Source organism: Colias eurytheme, chromosome 30 (genome assembly GCF_061535395.1).
Source record: "Colias eurytheme isolate Ceu_HAF_F1 chromosome 30, ilColEury1 Martin Lab GWU primary, whole genome shotgun sequence".
Classification (NCBI taxonomy): Eukaryota; Metazoa; Arthropoda; class Insecta; order Lepidoptera; family Pieridae; genus Colias; species Colias eurytheme.
The window spans coordinates 4,629,308-4,652,362 of record NC_143009.1 but is presented as its reverse complement, the minus strand read 5'-3'; the positions used below and the strand labels follow the sequence as shown (position 1 = coordinate 4,652,362).

General features: G+C 35.5%; 2 protein-coding genes across 2 annotated transcripts in view; one reads left to right on the top strand and one right to left on the bottom strand.

The window, feature by feature from the left end:
* Positions 1-22,741, bottom strand: part of Usp2 (Ubiquitin specific protease 2) — a 36,912-nt gene extending 14,171 nt beyond the window's left edge. The window contains exons 1-3 of the mRNA XM_090118469.1: positions 22,431-22,741; positions 9,698-10,376; positions 8,062-9,042 (exon numbers count right to left, since the gene is read on the bottom strand). Coding sequence (XP_089974595.1) covers positions 8,062-9,042; positions 9,698-10,306 — 1,590 coding nt within the window. The 5' untranslated portion in view covers positions 10,307-10,376; positions 22,431-22,741. The remainder of the gene's footprint in view (positions 1-8,061; positions 9,043-9,697; positions 10,377-22,430) is intronic.
* LOC149895812 (uncharacterized) lies at positions 16,686-19,809 on the top strand. Its single transcript, XM_090118463.1, has 2 exons — positions 16,686-16,871; positions 18,301-19,809. The coding sequence occupies exons 1-2, from the start codon at positions 16,686-16,688 to the stop codon at positions 19,807-19,809; spliced, it is 1,695 nt and encodes a 564-aa protein (XP_089974589.1).
* Positions 22,742-23,055: the final 314 nt, after the last annotated feature.

Sequence of the window (23,055 nt, the reverse complement as noted above, 5' to 3'; positions counted from 1 at the left end):
AGTACACTGATGTAGTTTCAATGTGTATTTCTCAAATTCAATAAATTGTTCACTTTCGACATTTTAATTGTATGTGAACACTAGCTAGTAACCCTAGTTAACAATTGTTTTGTTTTGATATTTAAAGGTCAATTCGACAGAAATAATCTTGATACTTTTGATAAAAATTGATAATTGTTTGTTTATAGTTCACTTTCACACTAACAATTTGTTTTCAGTCTTTCACTAGTCTTTTAGTTATCAATATTTTTAGTCTTTATTATATTGCTATTTACGAATATTTTTTTTTATATTTTATGGTTACCTTGATTTATTATGAATCAAACTCTAAATTATTCCTTAAATAACTTTCAATGTCAAGTTTAATAGTCACTTGTTAATATTATGTAAAGTTATTTTTTAACTTGTTTATCACGTGACAATCTAAGTTAAAAACTTATGGTAATCCAAGTTAAATGTTCATGGTAAACCACATGTTATATTATAGATAATTAATATAATGTTTTATAAATTAAAATAAAAAATATAAATTACTATGAAGTAAAACTTAGAATTCGTAGCTTTGTGAGTTTGTGCTATTACAGTAGAAACTACTTCCTAAATGTAATTTTACGAAGCATTATAATAAACATTTTATATTATTATATTTGCATAGACTAAATTGTATTTACATAAAGTCACCTTTGACCTCAACCAACCGTTTCAAATTGCACATTTCATTAAGAAACGAAATACCTCATCTAAAAACACGTTTCGTAAATCACGTGTACCTATATCATCTCCGTTACTCGTACATATATACCTCTTAATCAAATCACCTTGAAATTCTTTAGCACTGTCTCTTTCATTAACATTCCGGCCGGCAATCGAGATTCGACGCTAATCCATCAACAATAGGTTCGAAAATCCGTTGACACAAACCGCCAATCAAGGCCGGCGGGAGTCCACAGTTTAAATATATAAAAAAAACGCGCGGGCACGATTACGTAAACTGTCAAAACGTTGCGCGGGAAAGTTTGGCAAGATGGCGGCGCGCGTGGAATTAAGTAATTCCCGCGGAAAAGGGCATTTCGCGCGCGAAACTGATGACGTCACTATGCACGCCTCGGTACCACCGGCCGCACTGGCCCAACAGAGGGGGCATAGCCAAAAACCGATGCCAAAATTTGCAATGGCGAACGCAGAGTAGATACATTTTATCAGAGAGCCGTGTTTCCTACCACGTGATAGTAAATGACGATCGATGCGTGATAAAGGGAGATAATTTTTACTCCATACCTTTTTATTAACAAATAGGCAATTTTTTTTAATAATTAGGCAAATGGGCCACAAATTTTGATGAGTTGCCAAGCTTAATATACGTAATCTTTAGAGTTTAACGATTAGGGCGTCAACTATCTGCATTAATATACGACCAATATGTCAATTTTTAAAATTTAAAGTAATCAGACATGGTTTCCTAAGGTTTCCATAAGTAACTAGGTTTTACCCTAAAGATAGCAAATGAAAATGAATGTGACCATAATAAATGGCTGTATTCATAATTCATTCTTTCGTAAAAATATTTAAATCAAGGAAGCATGAGTTTTAGATTTAAGAAATGCAACTATTTAACGCATGACCGACCATTTTGGGTAAAAAGAATAAAATCAAATTAAGAGATATAGATAGCACTAGCTTCCGCCAGCGACATTGTACGTGCATCCCCGTTTTTCCCCGTTCCCGCAAGAATTTCGGGAAATCCATTCTTAGCGGATGCCTACGTCCTAACATCTACTTGCATGCCAAATTTCAGCCCGATACGTCCAGTGGTTTGGGCTGTTATATCAGTCACCTTTGAGTTTTATATAATATATAGATTTAGAGCAATTACCTACCAAAAAAGGAGTTAATAATCAGCATTTTCACACCTCATATTTTGAATTAGCTCTAGAATCTGAAGCCTGATCCTGTAAGTCCGATTTGTGAAGTGGGTAGTAATATAGATTACATTTTGCATATAAGTACTAGGTAATTTAATTTGTTTCTCTCAAAATCATATCACATACGGTTAATACAGTACCAGAGTTATATTGGTGCATAATCGAACATAAAATATATTCATTTTATTACGAAGAGCTTGCTTTTCGTATAGATCACGTTAGGTAGCAATTGCAAATAGAGATAAGATGATACGCCTTATCTTTTACGTACTACTGCATGATTATGTGTTCAGCACTACAGTGTGTAAACTTTTATTTCGGAATTATATATCTTGTCATAATTTAGCAGTCAACCTACAATCAAAACTGTCCGGTTATGCAGTTCTGTAGTTAAATCATGACAAACAAACAAAAATATCACATTCTATAACGCTATGCTTGCGTTGCCAATAACAAGCTTTCATACATAAAAAGGAGACACCGAAAGAGATACGGTTTCTACATATCGATAGGTCATATAAAAATCAATGTATCTACCACATCACAATACAACACAAACACAACACAAATTAAATTCACTCCGAAATTGATTTAAAAAAACCGCTAAAATCCGTATATAAATAATCAAAAAAATTATTTGTCAATCTGACGTTTCGTATTTCGAATGTAACCGGCCAGTAAGTGACCATAGACAAATGTTTATTTTTAATCTGTTTTAAAGGATAATCTGGATTTAAAAAATATTGTGATTACTGCAGAGGTGAAAATTAAAAAGGATTTTATAATTACATCTTCAAGCGTAGAGTGAACAGGTACTTTCTAGGGAAGCGCGTACCATCTTAGACCACATCTCAGCTCACCAATAGGCGAGATTGTGGTCAAGCGCTTCCCTATTTTCAAAAAAAAAAAACATCAAAACTCGAATGACTTAATTTGCGTTTTTACATCTACACTACATATAAATTATAGAAGTTTAGTGGTATTTGAACTGGCTATTTTTTCCCGACGACAAGACTTGAAAATATAAGGGATGAACATGTTGTATTCGCAAGGGCAAACGAAAGAATTCACGAGCCGAAACATACTATAGTAAATATTGGTATATCTTATTATTACGATATTTTCCGCCTGCCATTGTATATTTTTTTCTTTGGCAGTGTCAACTCTGTGACGACAGAGAAACGTCAGCACAATTTTGGCGCCATAAGCTGCAGGATAAATTCTTGTTACTTTGACAATACTGTGTGAGGAATATTACTTATAGCATCGAAAAAAAATTGAGTCAAGCGGGGTTTACTAAATTAGACATTCCGTTCCAAGTCTTAACCCATTTCTATGTGTATAATGTACATATTATAATGATTAAAGTCATCCGCACCATCCTATCCTACTTCCTACTAATTCTACTAATATTATAAATGCGAAAGTTTGTGAGGATGTGTGTGTGTTTGTTACTCTTTCACGCAAATACTACTGAACCGATTACAATGAAATTTAGCACACATGTAGAGGGCAACTTGTATTAACACATAGGATAGGTTTATCCCGGAAATCCCACGGGAACGACTATGCGGGTTTTTCTTTGAAAAAAAAAACACGAGCGAAGGCGTGGGCGGAAAGCTAGTATCCATATATATATATTTAAAAACTTCTTGGTCTAGCAACTACTATAACATATTATAAATTATTGTCTGTCTGTACGAATTTATACCATTCACTTCTCAAACCAATAAACGAACAAGATATGAAACAAACATACCACCCTCATTACACCAATATGATAATCCCACGTTAATTAAATTTTAAGAAAACATCATATAAAATGTTGCCAACAATCAATTATCAATTAATAAGCCGAGGTCATGGTCAGTCACAGATAATATATCGTGCGAAAAACTACGTCATTGTAACGTAAGAGAATTAATTTCTATAGTGGGCATAATTTTTTTAATGAAATGAAAATTATAAAAATTAATTTTAATATTATCAATAAATTTAAGTATTAAATGCCTGTCTTTGGTTTTTTCAATTAGGATATAAAAAATAATCGCAATTTATAATTTTGAATTATATTTAAAACCACAGGACAGTTCTCTGGCATATTATGAAATACAGTTACATATTTTGTAAAATTAAATTGTAATACTGATATGATTTAAAAGAGCAACTATGGAGTTTCTTGCCGGTTCTTCTCCATAGATACTGCTTTCCGAATCGGTGGTAAATGTAAAAAATATGTATTGACGTTTCAAAAGTGCTTCTCTAATTGAATAAATAAATGTTTGAGTTTGAGTTTATTTTAAACATCTCTATTTAACTCATGAAAATTTTATAAAGAGGATGCATTCTTTGCTATGGAATATTTAATATCACTTTTTTAAATTTTAATTTCCTTTTTCAATGATGTTGTTTCAACGAAACAGCATTTCTGAATCATAGATGCATTTTAAGTAATAAATAAGAAAATAAAACACTTTGCTACAATCCATTTAGTTATACGATTTAACTTCAGTTTTATTTTGGCACGATAATTATTTCAATACTATTTTATTTATTTTTGAACTAACACGTTAGTATGTAGAGACGCATACCACGGGAAAATGCTTAAGGATTTAATACAGAATTATAAACGCCTGTATTTATATAGCTCTAAGGTTCAATTTTAAATATCGTTGCGAAACATCTTAATTCGTTTGATGTTCATCAATTTTCCGCGCGTTATTTAGCACTCTCCCGATATTATTTAATTTACTATGAAATTAATCAACAAACAATAATTACAATAACACTTTTACTGGCACTCAATAAAAAATAGAAAAAAGAAACAACTGTCAGAGAAGCGCGGGCTTTTCCACAAGATGGCGGACAACTGTCAAATTTTCGCACGTGGCGTGAAAAACGCGGGACTCGCTCGGCATTTTATTTCTGGACGTTACACTTTGTTTTATATTTAGATTTGTCTATTGAATATTAGACGCGACAATGTGTTTTCAATGATACATTTGCGATGTGATTATTTGCAAAAAAATGATATGTAATTTTCATTATTTTCACCAATGTTTATGTAATATGGCACATATACGATATGTAATCATTGAGATAATATTAATAGGAGACGACACCGCCTACATCACTTATGTTCCACTCAACATACGTCATGTGACGTATGTTGAGCGGTATTTTTAATGGTTTTAAAGTGAAACGCATCAAACATGCCTTCGTGTGTGTTACGATATTGCACAAATAATACAAATAATACGGAAAAGTGCAAAGGAATAACTTTCATCGTTAAGTACCTAACTAAATAATAATTTTTAAAACTTAGTTAGAGCAAAAAAATGGCGCACAGATTTTGTTCGTGGTGTCTCCTCCATACGTAGTAATATTATCTCAATGTATGTAATGTGGCTTTTTTGAAGAATGTTATGTTTTTAATTATGCAAACCGAATTTAAATAATTATTTCTTTGTGTATTGTAACTGAAAAATCTATAAGTAGGTACTATTATTTTTCACATGGAAGTATTAATAATACATACCAATAAATCGCAATCTTTTAGCTTACAATTTAAGACTGTTTCCCGTAAATCTTCTTTATATATAAAAATGAATCGCAAAATGTGTTGGTAAGCGCATAACTCGAGAACAGCTGAACCGATTTCGATAATTCTTTTTTTATTATATTCCTTGAAGTACGAGGATGGTTTTTATGTAGAGAAAACGTAAATATGTACCACGGGCGAAGCCGGAGCGGACCGCTAGTTTTAAATAGATTCGTATAACTTTCGATAAATGCTTTCTAGTTTTCTCGGCTAAACCAAACAGCAATACAAAGTTTGAAATATTTTATTTTGGCTGAAAAGGAAGGTGCAATCATAGGCTAGTATTTTGTCAAACATCAATCCCCAAACAGTTGAATGAAATCCTTGGACACAGCTGGTACATACATACGAAAAAAACATATCTCCTCAATTAAATTGTCAATTCTCAACATCACACCATCCCAACAAATTTCGCACACACACAAACATACGTATCTACACGGCTCACGCACACACACTCGCGGCGGCCTGGATGCAAATGTCAACGAACCCGGGCTCATTACATTCGACTTTGCTTTGTATAGAAAATAAACATCGGCAGATAGGCAATAGATTTAGATATCTAGACTACCTATATACTAATTAATTATTATTAGCTGGCAAACGTTGTTCTGCCCTACTCTTATCACTTACTAGTTGTGCTCCGCTGTTTTACCCGCATTGCTTCGCTCCTGTTGGTCTTAGCGAGATGATATATATCCTATAGCCTTCCTCGATAAATGGAGTATCTAATATCGAAAGAATTTTTCAAATCGGACCAGTAGTTCCTGAGATTAGCGCGTTCAAACAAACAAACTCTTCAGCTTTATAATATTAGTATAGAATACTAGCTGACCCGGCAAATATTATTCTGACTTATACTCTTATCACTTAGGGATATGAAAATTAGATGTTGGCCGATTCTCAGATCTACCAAATAAGCACACAAAGTTTCGTGAGAAAAGGTCGAGCCGTTTCCGAGGAATATGATAACGTGAAGAAAGGAGTATTGTAACGAATCAAGATATAGTTTACTAGCCTTCCGCCGCGGCATCGCTCAACTTTGATCTTTATGTTGTCCAAGTATAAATTAACCTGTATATTATTCCAGGTCCAAATCTATTTGGAAATAAAATTGCATCAAAATCAGTTCAGCAGTTTTTACTTGAAAGAGTAACAAATTTATCTACAACAAGATAATATTAAACTATAATAAATAGCCTGTGGCTTCACTCGTGGCATGTAGTCTAAAAGTAATTTAGCTTATGTGCTAATCCAGACTATAATCTATCGCCGTGCCAAATTTCATCCAGAATCGATACGCCGTTTTTAGGTCAAAGAGGAACAAGCGTACATCCTGGCAGACATTCGCATTTATAAGAATAATTCAAAGGATATTCTATCCTATAGATTTCTACAATTAAATACTAGACTATAAATAATCGACCTTTCAAACGAAAACTAAATTTATTTTTAACACTTCCAATATATGTACTTAGTAAATTCAAGACAAATATTATTAACTTTAAAAAATATTATTAACTAATGAGGGGTTAGGCGGTCAGCGAAAATTTAGCTATTCGGGCCTGAGGTAAGGGGTGAGGGGGTCCGCGTTTAGTATGGAATCAACGTGCTCGAAACTAAAAATCGTAAGCGCCATTCACATTTTTATCAAAAAGTGAATGAAAATATTTAGTATTTTCTAAATCTGAAACAGTCACGAGATCGAGAAGATAATATGATATTTAAGAGGTCTTCAGGATTTTTTTATCGAGCAAAATTTTTCCAATCGTCTTTTGGAAACAGTCATCCCATCACACATACGTTCTGTAATACATATTAGAAATTTCAGTGCGAAAAAACTTCAATATTTTCAATTATAGCTCATAGATAACAGTCCATTTTGCCGTTTTCACCTACTAAGGGCCCTTAAATAACTTTTATTTTTATTGAAGTTTGGCTAATGCATAAAGAATCATGTAATTTTATCGTAATTTTTAACAATTTAATAAAGTTTTACCATCTACCCGCATCGGAACGATAAAAATAAAAACATAAAAACAAATGTATAAAATAGCAAAAGGCGAACATGCTCAGAACTCAATTATACATACCCACAAAAATACAAATATTTCCAAAAGTAAACTTTATATTACTTTTAATAAAATACACTTTATCTCCATACACATAAGATCTATTTTCCCTTATCAATTTATTTGTGGGTATATAAAATTGCGAAATGACATTTCACGTGATAACAGCGGTCATAACTCAGTGAATAATTTGTTCATTCGCGAACAATCTATAAAAAAAATACCGTAGAATTTTCTAGAACTTTTAACTCTTTCAACTTTAACTACGTTATCAATAATAATAATCTATTTTGGAATTGCCATAGAAACTTCTAGAACTGTTTTATCATGTTCTATATGTTTATTAACTTTTTCAACTTCTACAATTACGTCATCAACAAAAACCTACAAAGAAATTGCTATAGAATGTTCTAGAACATTCCGGGTCAATGACCGCTATCATCACGTGACACAATCATCAACTTACCGTTCTCAAATCATCGTCTTTATCCAAGATGCGCAGCCGAGTCGACGTCTCGGGACTCGAATCTTCCGTCGCCTCACTTATTGTACTCTCTGTACTCGTCTCCATAGATTTAACCCCATCGTCTTCTATCTTTTCCGTACGTTTTTTCAGGAAATTCTCATGTTCAAACGTTTTGTTTTCGAACCCAGTACCGTTCGGTGATTCTATGTCGTTCTCTAGTGTAATACGATCCTCTGAATCAATGTATTTGAGGTTCACTTTTGTTTTCTTTTCCGCTTTAGGCGAAGTACCTGTAGCGACTGGTTGGGATATTTGTATGTAGGACGCGAAATTTGACGTGTGTTTTGGCGTCTTCACTTGTTTTTCTATATCATTCTTTAATTCTTTAAGCTTAACTTCTGGGCTGTTGCGTAGTTTCTTACGTTCCGCGTAATCTGTGTCACCGTTTTCTACTTGAATTACCGTGGACATTTCTAGGATTTTTCCTATTGGATTGTTAGGGTCTAGCTGGCTTTTGATACTGGCTAGCTTGTCTGACTGTAGTTTGCTGTTTAGAGACGTTGACATGGCCGTTTTTTCCACTGCCGGTTTGGCTAGCGACACCGGTTCAGATATAGTTTTACTAAGAGTCGCATCGGTTATTTTGCTTGGGGAAACTTCCCATCTGCCGTTCAAGCCATTCTTTTCACTTGGCATATGTATAGGTACGGGTTGGTCATCTTTCGGATTGATTTTCGTGTATCCTGTTGTACCATTTTCACATTCTTTGAGTTGACTCAAATATTGTTCAACCGTTTTGGAGGGGTATTTAGATTCGTTAGCCGGCAGTTTAGTGACTGTCATTTTGTCGAATCTCTTTCTAATTTCAGAGACGGACGGCACTTCATTGCCATTCGAGTCCTTAACGCCGTTAGACATAGAGTTCCTTTTGCTGTAACTCGGCGTCGGCGACGAGTCCTTGTACCTTCTGCCTTCCGGTCTCTGATCGTTGAAAATTGTACACTTAGCGAGATATCATGAGGCAATTAATGAGGTATAGCGTGTGATCGTGTGTTAGTTCTAATAAATTCCGCACATGCGTCTATAAATTTTTTCGAATTTACCTATGTTACTACGATGCAATTGCTAAAATTGTCACGTGAAAGGCGCATTTTGGCAAAAAACACTCCTAAAAGAAAATAATTTCGAAACCAATTACTAAAAATTTATTGTCTCGACTTTCAAGCGACATATTTTAAAGCCAGTTTTTTGATAGCTCTTCTTTAGTGCGATGTTAAGAACATGAACACACAATACACGCTCACACGGCGTTGTTTGTCCGCGGAATTTGTATATTTACAACAGATATTATGGAACTATGAAAAGCGATATTAAAAACCACATCATCCAAATATGTACAGCATTTATACACGAGCTAGATACTTTTATTTCTGCAAGTCATATTGAATTACATTAAAATGTTCATCACAGAGCTAGATTAAAGTATATTTCAAAGTGTAAAATAGCACCATCTCGTTTACTAAAGACAAAAATTACAACCTTTAACTTATAAGCGGAATAAATCACAAAAATTCCGTTGACAAACAACCCAACAAAAACGTGATATTAAATACCGGTGCTATCAAATAATATTTACCTCTGAAATCGTTGCCGCTGAGTTCCTCGGCTTCCTGTTTCTCAACTCGGGCGCAGGCGGCCTGCCAATATCATTCGAGATCGACTTCGACCTGGATATCTCCCCATAGTTATTCTGTTCTCTACTCTGCTGAATTCTCTGCGTTAGAGGCACGTAATTCGCTGGCGAATATTTGTTGTACAACTCCGCTGCGGACATAGCAAGAGCCGTCGAGGACAGCACATTCCTCTTGGACCTATTGAGGTCCGAAGTCCGGCTGCTCTCGCTTCTAGTGGTTGATACATCTCTGGACCTGGATTCGCTTCTCTCCGAACGATATCTAGAGGATATTCCACTATCAGAATCTGTGACGCTTGGCGCGCGGGAATTCCTCCCATATTCGACTAGGGAAGTTTTCCTTTCCCTTTTGCCATCTACGTCGGAGTATCTAGATCTGTATTCTGTCGTTCTATCGCCGTAGCTGCTTCGCAATGTCGACGTAACGTAAGTCCCACTGCTGGATCTGTAGTATGGCTTGTCTATACTCGAGGATGAGGTTAGGGAGGATCGATAGGATCCCGTCAGGGTGGAGGACGTGGGAGTATAACGGGTGGGCGAAACGACCGGCATTCTGGCAGATTACGATTCCTTAATTGTATTTGAATCTGGGCGGTCGCTGTTTTTGCATTTTCATCACCACCTGTAACAGAATACGATCGATGAAAATTGACGCATTTTCAAGTACGTCTCGAGGTGAAATTTACATGTGTATCAGATTCATCGTGGATAAGTAATTGATGTACGAGTTAAGTAAAATGTCATGGTCAATATTGTGTGCGTACATAGGGGTCGTCAGTGTGTACTTATAAAATAATCTATTTTTATGTACGCAGGTAACATGATTGACCAATTTTGATAAAATTTGCAAGAATAATAAGAGTAATAGGAAACAAAATCTGTTTCCAAGTAAAGTTACATAAAGTATTCACTTGTCATTTTATCACAAACGTAAATAATCAATATCAGCTACTGATAACATTCAGTGAATATTTAAATACATTTGATAAGGAACAGCTGATTTACCAAAACAATATCTTATCAAAAATATGATGCACTTATTGACCATAGACAACACAAGTACACCTACCATAGACTACAGAAGAAAATATCACAGACATAGACAGTTCTAACAAAATTCATACTTTAGACAACATTCAAACCATATAGGTATTGCAGCAGCAAAGTGCATGCACGGCTTATCACAGACTAGCTGTGCCCCGCGGTTCTACCTGCATTTCTCAACCCCTGTTGGTCTTAGCGTGATGATATAAAGCTATAGCCTTCCTCGATAAATGGGCTATCTAACACCGAAATAATTTTTTAAATCGGACCAGTAGTTCCTGAGATTAGCGCATTTAAACAAACAAACTCTTGAGCTTTATAATATTAGTACGGACTACGGACAATCAACAGAATACATAATAATACAGCCTATATGCTTAATAACGTCACACTAACCACAAAAATAATATATAAAAGGAAATTATTGCATTTTCACCAATCCTTGATAAGTGTACAAAGTTTGAATTAAATCTGTCCTTTGAAAGTTGGTCAAAATCGAGTCTAAACGAGTCGGTTACATACAAACATACAGGTAAAGCTAATAAAAGTTTTAACAAATAGTTAAATACAGACAATCTCACTTATTAAACAAGTAAATTATCATTGTCATGCTAACGAGGACATCTTATTATAAATTTATCTTTTATCTAAGATTTGGTTACGTAACTATGTTCACAGAAAGAAAATAAATTAATTTTGTGTGATTATTTTATGATTAAAAAACAATAACAAAAAGGACAATAAAGTATATGATAACAGTGCAGTAGAAGGAGGATTCTTACTTGCATGTTCCAAATAAACAATTGACTGTTGAATTGGACAGATTTTGAAAACTTTTTTCTTAATATAATGTTACACATTATTGTAAAAAGCATCTATAAAAGATATTTTTAAGTAGCAGGTTGCATTTTATATTATTAAGTAAGTACCATAAAAAGTTGTGTGGTTCATTGTGTTACCACTCGTGACATACAAACTGACAAATTACTCAATCTACACTAATTTTATGAAGCTGCAGCATTTATATGTTTGTTGAATGCGCTGACCTCAGAAACTACAGGTCGGTTTTGCAAAGTTTTTTCAGTATTGGATAGCCCATTTATTGAGGCAGAATATAACCTGTATATCATCACGCTACAACCAATAGGAGCGGAGCAATACGGGTAAAACCGTGGGGCATACCTAGTATATCCATACAAATGGTATATATACAAGTTACTGCAGTATTATCTAATGTACATCTTACAAAGTTATGGCTTCCATGCAGTGGCCGGTAATAATAAAATTATATAATAACTTAGTCTTTGAAAACTTTAATATTTTGGCAACGCCATCTCTTTTAACTAATTATATATCCATACTATATTATAAATGCGAAAGTAACTCTGTCTGTCTGTCTGTCTGTCTGTTACTCAATCACGCCTAAACTACTGAACCAATTCGCATGAAATTTGATATGGAGATATTTTGATACCCGAGAAAGGACATAGGCTACCTTTTATTGCGAAATATGTACCACGGGCGAAGCCGGGGCGGACCACTAGTTTACTATATATTTACTTATTTTCTAATTGTTATAAAAACACTTGCCCCAGCAAATACTTTTCTGCTTTATTACACATATAACTTGAAGAATTCTATATCAGTCTTGCTGTTTCAGTGGATATTGATAACAAACATGTAAATTTAATATATGCAGATTATATTTCAATGAAAAGATTTTATAAAAATACTAGCTGCTCCGCGCGGTTTCACCCCCGTGGCTCCACCCCTGTTGCCCGTAGCGTGATGAAATATAGCCTATAACCTTCCTCGATAAATGGGCTATCTAACACCGAAAGAATTTTTCAAATCGGACCAGTAGTTCCCGAGATTAGTGCGTTCAAACAAACAAACAAACAAACAAACTCTTCAGCTTTATAATATTAATATAGATAAACGCAGTATTCAAAGTAATAAAGGAGGAGGAAAGTTTTTGTTTGTTTAAATTATTTATCAACTCAGAAACGACTGTAGCTGTAGTATACTTTTAGTAATAAAATATAGGCTGGTCTTATTCTATCCTTGGTAATTCCAGGCGTATATATTATTTATTTATTATTTATGTTTATTGTAAAATCACTTAAACAGACCGGGAATTTACAAAAATGTGAATAATTTTAGAATCAATATGCGTATGTTAACTTAGTTTGTTTTATAACTATATAGTTAATATAGTTAATTAAATAAATTATATCCTTGATTATGTTTTAACAGAAAAATATATATACCACAGGTTCGGAAAGCAGTTTCTTCAGAGAAGAAATTCTGTAGTTGCCCATTTAAAATAATATCAATGTACATATTTTATATTATGTAATAATCATTCCAGAAAACTGTCCTGTCCTAAAAACTGCATAAAATATGCAGAACATGTATCTTTAAATTAGAAATGATCAAAATTGGTTATGCAGGTTTCCTGTTTGAGAGACATACACACAAACAAATTATCAATATTTTCTTCAACTGAAAATACTGTCTTATAATACAGGCAATAGCAAACATTTTAAATTTATTTTAAACTTGAGTTGTAGTCAACTAATACTTCGTTTTTGCACATTGTCTTAAGAAGCCATAGAAAACAACAAAAAATGGGTCAAATTAGTTCTTTCTAATTGGTTAAAACCTAAACACTAAGGTTATATGAATTAAGGCAGACACTTAGTGTCATAACAAGATGTGTTTCTAGAGGTATAACACTATAGTATCACTACATAACTAGAGCATACCTATTATACTAATATTATAAAGCTGAAGTGTTTGTTTGTTTGAATGCGCTAATCTCAGAAACTACTGGTCCGATTTGAAAAATTCTTTCGTTGTTAGATAGCCCATTCATCGAGGAAGGCTATATAGGCTATATATCACCACGCTAAGACCAATAGGAGCGGAGCCAGCCGGGTAAAACCGCGGGGCACAGCTAGTATAAAATAAAGTCACTTTCTCTGTCCCTATGTATGCTTAAATTTTGAAAACTAGGCAATGGATTTTGATGCGGTTTTTTTATAGACAGTGATTTAAGTGGAACATTTTAGTATATGTATAATTTATTAGGTTTTAGACAAAGTGACGTACTGAAAGCCTTCTTTCATGTATTATTAAATGATAATGGTTGTACATGTTTTGAAAGTATTATCAAAACGAACAATTTAAAATACGGAGACAGTAATTTTTAATACACACTTTAGACTTAATTTTGAGTACTTGCAAACGGATAGATTTAAGTTTTTCTTATTAAAGCATTTTTTTCAGTTCATTTTTAAACTATATAATATATTGAGTTATAAGTGTAGTTTTGTTATAAGTGAAACTATTTACTACTTTTTCATTAATATTTCCGATTTATTCGATAACAAACTAGTTACATATATATTATATTTATATAACATAAACTATTATGTACTGGAATTTGTATCCATAGAAATATATATAACATTGAAATCTTAGTTTACAAAACAGTTTTTTAGTTAATTTATGCAAATATTTACACTACGATCATAAATAATATCAAAATACTAATATTAATGTTTGAGCGTCTGTTGGTATGGAGCTTTATATATTATGAATGATGAATCGTTTTAGATAAGACTTTTATTGGCAATTGTGTTATTGGAATTCAATATCTGAACAAAAATAAACATAATATAGGTAATATAAAATGTATTTGATTCTAATCAGAAAAAATGAGTTCTTTATTTACCACTCTGAATATAGTTTTAGCCCTTTCCACCCGGCCGAAAAAAGTTTCGAATTTCGTAAAAAAAACACATGGAGCCAATTTATGATACCTAATAAGCTCTAAGAAAAATAAGGAAAAAAATCGGAAAAGCACAGTTTCCCGGAAAATGACATGCACGATCGTGCATTTCAGGAATAAGTTGCTATATGCATGATCGTGCATGTTCGAAAACTTGAAGGAATTATAAATCAGTTTTATCATAGAATCAACATTTATTAGCAAAAATCAACATCAATTATCAAGAACCAACATTTATTTAGTAATATAAGTCTTAATTTTTTTAATCAGCCTAATCAGTTACTACAGTTTTCATCAACTTATGTCTAATTAGGAACATTTTAGGAAAATCACTATCAAAATACTTAGGTCTGCTTAGTATGATAATCTTTGAAGCAGTTTTGGTTGCGTGCGATGGAAAGATATGTGTTGCATTTGATGCAATGTAAAAATGTATGTTTGCAAGTCTCATTTTAACAGAATCTTGGCGATTTCAAGTCATCTGACATTGGTAGATGGTCGTAACCATCATAGCGCAATGTGGTTGTTGGTTTCATAGCCTTGCGGTGCTTTTTAGGTGCGACAACCTCTAGGATATCATCATCACCAGATTCGCGACGTCTCTTGTCAGGTGTCCTTATCAGAACATCTCCTATTTCCAGACGGAAATCCAGCAGGTCCATGGTATTTTTTCGAAGCAGATTGTTGGCTTGACAGTCAATTTTGTACGCCCGCCAAGAATTCACCAAGGCGAGATCGCAGAAATGTATCAGAACTTTGAGAGAAACCTGATCGCCAGTACATTGAAAGTCGTGGATATGGAATACAGCCCATGATTACATGAACCCCGATCAATTTCATTATCTCAGTCGTTTTCAGCTCTCTTCCAGTCTTTCGAAGGATGTAGTTATTGGTGCATACACTGACATGCTCAAAGAACTGATCGTCAAAGTATTCCATGTAGTAATCCATGGGATCTCGAACTGGCCTAACAGGAGTGTCCTCATAATCATGTGGCTTGTCTTGGAAAGACACCGCTTTCCAAGTGTCAGGGCGAGAAGACTGAGGCTCGGATCTAGCTAGTCTAGCTGGACTACTTTCTTGAGCTGAAACATCGTCTACAGCCACATTTCTAGATTGCCTTAGTTGTATATATACCAATCTGGAAGATGACTTGCGCCTGGATGAGCTTGAGGAACTAGGTCCAGGTTGTGCAGCTACAGCATTGGTGGATCGTGTTGATTTGGGTCCGGAAGACCTGGATCTAGCGACAGAAGGTGGGCCCGATGGAGAAGAAGGTCCTGGTCGAGATTCTTCACGAAGACTAGCAGACGTGGGTCTTTTTTTATTTGTGGAAGTCCTAGTTACCTTTGCAGATGGCCTGACGCTAAAGACGGGCCTTGAATTGCTCCTGGGTTCCATTTCAATAGTTGAGTCAGGGATCCCCTCTTTGTCAGCCTCATCATCATCTTCGTCACAGCCATCATACATCCTTTCGAAGAAAGAGGGATCGAATTGGGGACCTTCGCAATCCAAATCAGTAATTTCTTCTATTTCTGAGTCATTTCCATCGCCTAAAGTCTCCAAAACATTCGAAATCTGGTCTTCGTTCAAGGAGATGCCTAAAAACAAAAATTAAAGTAGAAAAAAAACATAAAACAACTTAAATTGGAGGAAACAAACCAAATAACGGAACCACACACTTTCAATCTATACCTCCGGCCAACAACCGAAGGCACACGAATGTGCATATTTAAGTTTCGGCCCTAGCCATTGCTTACTACTGCATGCTTTTATCGTACAGCCATTATTTGTTTCGTATCAATATCCGGAATCCATCTTGAGTCAAGCACCCCCTCTTTGTGCCTTGAGTCAGCGTTTCCCCTACCTCTCCGCTGGTGGCGCCCTCTATCGTACGGTTTTGGTACTACTTACAAGGCGCCTGAGCACCGGGTGAAGTCTCGTCATTATAGCGTCGTTCTTTGTGCCGTGCACAAGTCAGCTAGAAGTGTACTTTACGTTTTAATTTAATTAGTTTTTTTTGTTTAAACGTTTAAAATTAAAATTTAAAACTATCAAGTGTAAAGTGCAACCTCTCCGTTTTTGATAATTATGGAGAATCAGGACTACGAGCACAATGAGGAACCGGTTAATAAAGAATCGGGTTCTGGGAAGCGTCGCCAGTCTTCTCCACCGACTTCGGATTGTGAAAGCGTCTCTTCGAGCAGTGACAGTGATTTGCAGGATAAACGTGTGCACCGAAAAAGGTTTAAAAAGGCGGGTAAAGAAGAACAAACCGTGAGTTTTGAACACTTAAACATGCTATCGTACCAAGTTGCATATTTAACGGATTTAATTACCAAAAATGCCGCGTTTGCCAACGGTCTTCCTACTGTAAATCAGAACGTTGAAAATGTGTTTCATTCGAATAGCGATTTAAATTTACGCCCACCTACCCTAAGTACGGAAGGCGCGTCTACATCTCAATTGAATTTATCCGAATTAAAAACTACCGTCAAAGATCCGATTTATTCGCAATCGAGTGAAATTTATCTAAACAAATTGCACAATTTACAACGATTTAACCGCGATGATTGGTACGCTATTCGTTTTGTTGATGTACAAAAGAAGTATTTGACAACACCCGGTTTTGTGGAATTGAGTGTTAACGATTCTTTAAAACGGTATGAATCGGGTATGCTTCGGGAGGACCCTCGTTCTTATTTAATCGAGCGGTCATTTGCAGCCTTAACTAATGCTATACTATGCCAAAAAGATGAATTACAAAAAACGTTGCAATCATTAGTAGATTGGGCTAGTCAAGAAAAAGAGTCGTTAACGCCAAACTCATTGTTTAATAAGATAGAATCGTTATTTTCTAAAGAATCGGCATACAATAAAGTTACTGACGATTTATTACAAATAGTTTGTGGAAGACGGGCAGACTGTATTACTTTACGCCGCGAGTCGTTGCTTAAACAAATTCCGGAGGAATTTCACCGCGACGTTTTATTTAAAATACCTCCAAGTGCGTCAACGTTATTTAATGACGAGTCAGTGCAAAACTATCTCCAAAAAATTGGGGGGGCCGAGAAATTAATAGCATTACCTCGATCAGGGCCTCACATAAAGGATAATTTCATTCGTAATCAGCACAATCAATCTAAGCCGTCAACAAGCTCACAATCGAATGAACATTTTTTTCGACACAACTCGTCATCTTCTAAAAAGGGTAAACGCACATCTAGGCAACAAAAATACGCAAATAGAAACAAATCAGGTAGTTATAAACAAAAAGAAAAAGGATCGCGGCCTTCGTTTAAAAATAAAAATCGCGAATGACTATCAATTATTTTACGGCGGCTGTCTCAAACAATTTCAATGTGTCTGGAGCAATTTCGGTGCACCAAAACAAATTTGCAAACTACTAAGTGGAGTATGTATTCCCTTTATCCAAAAACCGCCGCTGATATTTCCAAATTCGCTTATAATGGAAAAATATCGAACACAGACGTCTCCAGACATGACCTTACAAATAAAAGACATGTTGAAATCGGGAATATTAGAACTAGCAGAGATAACTCCAAGTTACCTTTCGACTTTCTTTTTGATACCGAAACCCGACGGAAGCCACCGTCCAATTTTCAATTTGAAGCGGTTAAATTTCTTCATCAAAACAAAGCCATTTCAATTATTCAGCCATTTTCGCGTGCCAGCCTTTTTGCAGGATTCCGATTGGATGGTGAAACTGGATTTGAGCCAGGCTTACTTTCACGTGCCTATCTGTCAACGCCATCGCAGGTTCTTAAGACTCAATTATCACCAAGATCCAAGTCGGCACCAATTGCTGCAGATGACGTGCCTGCCCTTCGGTCTCTCCTCGGCACCAAGAACGTTTGCCACGTTGACCAATTGGGTGGCAGAGTTTCTCAGGAGCAAAGGCATCAGGTGCGTAGTCTATTTGGACGATTATCTTCTAGCGAGTCAGTCCATGCATCAACTGGCAGACGACATAGCTCAAACAATCAAAATCATGTCGCTATTGGGCTTGAACATAAATTTCGAAAAATCTGTGTTGGTACCGACCCAATGCCTCGAGTTTCTCGGCATTACCTGGGATACAACGCTCAACGCAAAGTCCCTGTCGGTGCCGAAGTGCCTAACGCTACGCAAAGCACTTCAAAAACAGATCGAAACAGGCAGTTGGTCCCTAAAGCAATATCAATCCTTAATGGGGAGACTCAACTTCGCCGCATTCGTCGTTCCAAGGGGACGACTTCACTGTCGTTCACTGCAATGTTACAGTCGACAGCTGCCAATGAACCATCCCTATCGCAAGGTTCAAATCCCGAAAAGAGTGATAGAGGACCTGGTATGGTGGAAGGACGCAATCGGGACGAGCTCGCCAATTCATCTACCTGCAATAACTCATCTTTTAACGACGGATGCCTCGGATATCGGTTGGGGGGCTTGTCTAGGAGGCAAAAACATATTCGGTCACTGGACAGTGCGCCAATTAGCGTGGCACGCCAATCAAAAGGAGATGTTCGCGGTATATGCAGCGATTTTGCAGGAACAGAGCCAGTTAGCAGATGCTCATATTCTTCTGCAAACGGACAATCGAACAGTCGTGGCATACATAAACAAGGAAGGTGGGACAAAATCAAAAAAGCTTCTAAATTTAACTCGACAGCTTCTGGCGATTTTGGACGGGCTCAACATTCATCTCCAAGCGCAATACTTTCCGGGCAGGTACAACGCCGAAGTGGACGCTCTGTCTCGTCAGAAACCTTGTCCCGAATGGCATCTGCTACCACCGGCCACGATGAAGATATTTCGAAGGTGGGGAACTCCAGTAATAGATCTCTTTGCCTCAACCTCAGCTCATGTGATCCCAAACTATGTGACAGTGGACTTGCAAGACCCCATGGCGCAGCATCACAACGCCTTTTGTCACCAGTGGAATTACAGTCTAGGGTGGTTGTTTCCCCCGCCAAATCTCATCCCGACAGTCCTACATCACCTGAACGAGGCTTCGGGGAGGTACATTCTGATTGCCCCCAAATGGCACAAAGCGTTTTGGCGGGCAGATGTACAGCGGAGAGCGCTGGATCATCCTTATCTCATTCCAGATCTAGCACAGGTGTTAATCGACACGACAACGGGTATGCACCCACCACAAGTACAAGACCTGCAATTGGAAGCCTGGTTGATGTCGGGTGGCAAGAAATATTAGCAGGTTGGACGAATCAGGAACAAGAACTTTTAATGTCCAGTTGGCGAAGCTCAACATTGAACACTTACAAATCAGCATGGGTTAGATGGAAGAAATGGTGTGAGTCAAATTTTATTAATTTTAAATGTCCGAGTGCCGATCAGGTGGCGCGATACCTGGCACATTTACATTGCGATGTTGGACTTGCATATAGAACTATATTAGTACACAAATCAGTTATTTCAACATTTACTAGTGTTTCTACTAATATTGACATGTCATCAAATTTTTTCATAAAGCACATGCTCAAAGCTATATCTGTTGCTCGAAATAAACCTGTAAAACCGCCTATTTGGAATCCAAAAAAGTTGCTAGATTATATTTCTTCACATAGTATAGATGAAAATAATATTTATCAGGTTTCTAGACTTACATCTACTTTATTATTATTAGCCTCTGGTCGTAGAGTTCATGACCTTACTTTACTTCGTATTGACAGCGACAGTTTTGTGGATGAAAATAATTCAATTGTATTCTGGCCAGCTTTTGGTTCTAAGACTGATAGTATTAATCGTAGGCAGTCTGGGTGGAGGCTTAGAGAACACCCTATTAAGAACTTAAACTTAATTTTTTGGATAAGACAGTTATTGAAAATAACAGTACAGCGTCGAAATAACATTAATCATCTTTTTATCACAGCTAGAGGTGAATCTAAGCCTGCATCTAGAACTGTTATTGGCGGCTGGATAAAATCCCTTTTGAAGAGGCTGGTATAGAGGCTTCTCCAGGATCTGTAAGATCTGCTGTAGCCTCTTTAAATTGGGTAGAAAATTTTTCAATAGACAAAATTCTTGAAACAGGTAATTGGAAGGCAATACATACTTTCCAGAATTATTACCAAAAAGAATTGATTGAATATAATAGGTCTAATTGTAATGAATCGGTATCATTGTCTAATTACTTTGATCCTGTTTAGAATTAATGATATTAAGTACATAAAATTAAAGATTGAATATTCACATTGTATGTTGATTAGTAAGAATAAATAGTTTATTAAACATTCAATGTTTATTATTTTTATTACATACACATTATAGCGTCTATTACAAGCTATGTGCATAAGACATAGCTTGCGCACCAGGTGATAACAAACAAATCACTCAAGATGGATTCCGGATATTGATACGAAACAAATAATAGAGAGTTTTACCAACAAATAAAACTTACCTATTATTTTTTCTTCAATATCCGGAATCCAGGTAATGTCTACCTGGTGCATCATGAGTGCCATAATGACGAGACTTCACCCGGTGCTCAGGCGCCTTGTAAGTAGTACCAAAACCGTACGATAGAGGGCGCCACCAGCGGAGAGGTAGGGGAAACGCTGACTCAAGGCACAAAGAGGGGGTGCTTGACTCAAGATGGATTCCGGATATTGAAGAAAAAATAATAGGTAAGTTTTATTTGTTGGTAAAACTCTCTATTTTATTTTATTAGATAGGATCTTTGTCTATGGAAAAAGCCAAAAATAATGCCTATTTACCGTACAAAAACAAATAGTAAAAAATACTTACGCGAGGCGCGCTTCCCACCGAAAAACGCAGCCATCTTTGAACGAAGCTGTGGTCAACTGGCCGGTCACGAGGTCATGGTAATCTTTTTTACGTTGAAGTACATAACATGCACGTTCGATCGACGTCGGTTGCGTCGCGGAAAACCTGTTGGTGTGTGCTCAGGATTTTTTCAAAGTCAGATGCACGATTGATTCAGCTCGGGTGGAAAGGGTTAGGTAAACCTTCAACATATATTTTGAAATATATTTAAATAAATTGAGACAAATTTAAAGTGAACCCCTTTGAATGTTGTAAATATCAAACAACTGTATGACACAAATACCTGTATTTTATATAGAACAAGAACAGAATTGTTATATTTAGATTTTCGTGGAATAACTATAAGAACACCTTTTTTGTAACTACATTCTTGTAAATAAATGAAATTTGAATTTGAATTTGAAGGCCATTTTAATGCTTTATAATGAGTGATATTAGATATATTGGAAGTTATGACTTTACTCGAGTTTTTGTAATAAAAATTATTTTTCTTAAGTTAAAAACGTATTTACTATGTCCTATTGACTGTATTCAAAATGTTGATTGTGCTACAGCCTTCAGCTCAAATTTTATAACTTCGACCTTGTGGGTATGGCATCAAAAACAGACATTCAGTCCATTATTTAAACGTGTTATGTCAAGGTCATGGGAATTTTGGACGTGAGATACCATAGCAATTAGGAATCGTCCACCAATTTTTATATTTACTTTCGTATACGACAAATTTGAACGCAGTTGGTGGCGACTGAAATTTGACACCACGGTCGGAAAAGATAATCCCACAAAGTTCAGGCAATTATTGTTTGTCATAAGCTTCAAAATATGTAAAATCACTTTCACACGACTCACCCGGCCTCTCTTTGGCAAAATCACGAAACACACTCCAAAAATATACCTTGTTTTATTTATAGCGACATCGCAAACTTTTCGTTCGTGTTCAACGCAATTGCTTCACACTATTTTTTTATCACATTTGTGAATTATAATCGATATAGAATATTGTTAGCGATGATATTTCGTGATACTCACAATATAAATCAAATAATCCTGGTAACCAAAGAAACTGATTCAACAAAATAATTATTTTTCTCTTCACTGGTCGATCGTAAAACTAGATTAATAGAACACGAGTCACACACTTCTCCAGGCACTTTCGTTTGTAAAATTGATGGAAAATGGACCGTAAACGCCGTATTACATTTTTCTTATGCGCTCATGTAATTTTAGAAGACTAGAGGCTCCATTCGAGTGACGTCACACAAATTGTTGGCAATCCTATATTTTGCTTAACTTCCGTCTCGAATTCTTCAAGGATTTTAGTCCTTGTTGCGTTACAATAAAGTTTATAGTCACCACTGTGACAGAAATTTGACTTTTGGTATTTAGTGTTGCTATGTATAAAAAGGAATCTTTTTTTTTTCCTTTTTAAATAATCAGATGTAAACATGACGTCATGTCTGACTCATCGTTCAATAGTGTGAAGTTAGCGCAAAGATAATTCTTTGTATTTTTATCAACTTTTAATTAATTTTCATTAATTGAAATAATCTAAAATCAATAAATGTATTTACCAAATTAAATTAATAATATAGAACACACATATAAAATATAACATTGAATTTTTATTACTTCTTCTATTCCACACTAGATGGCG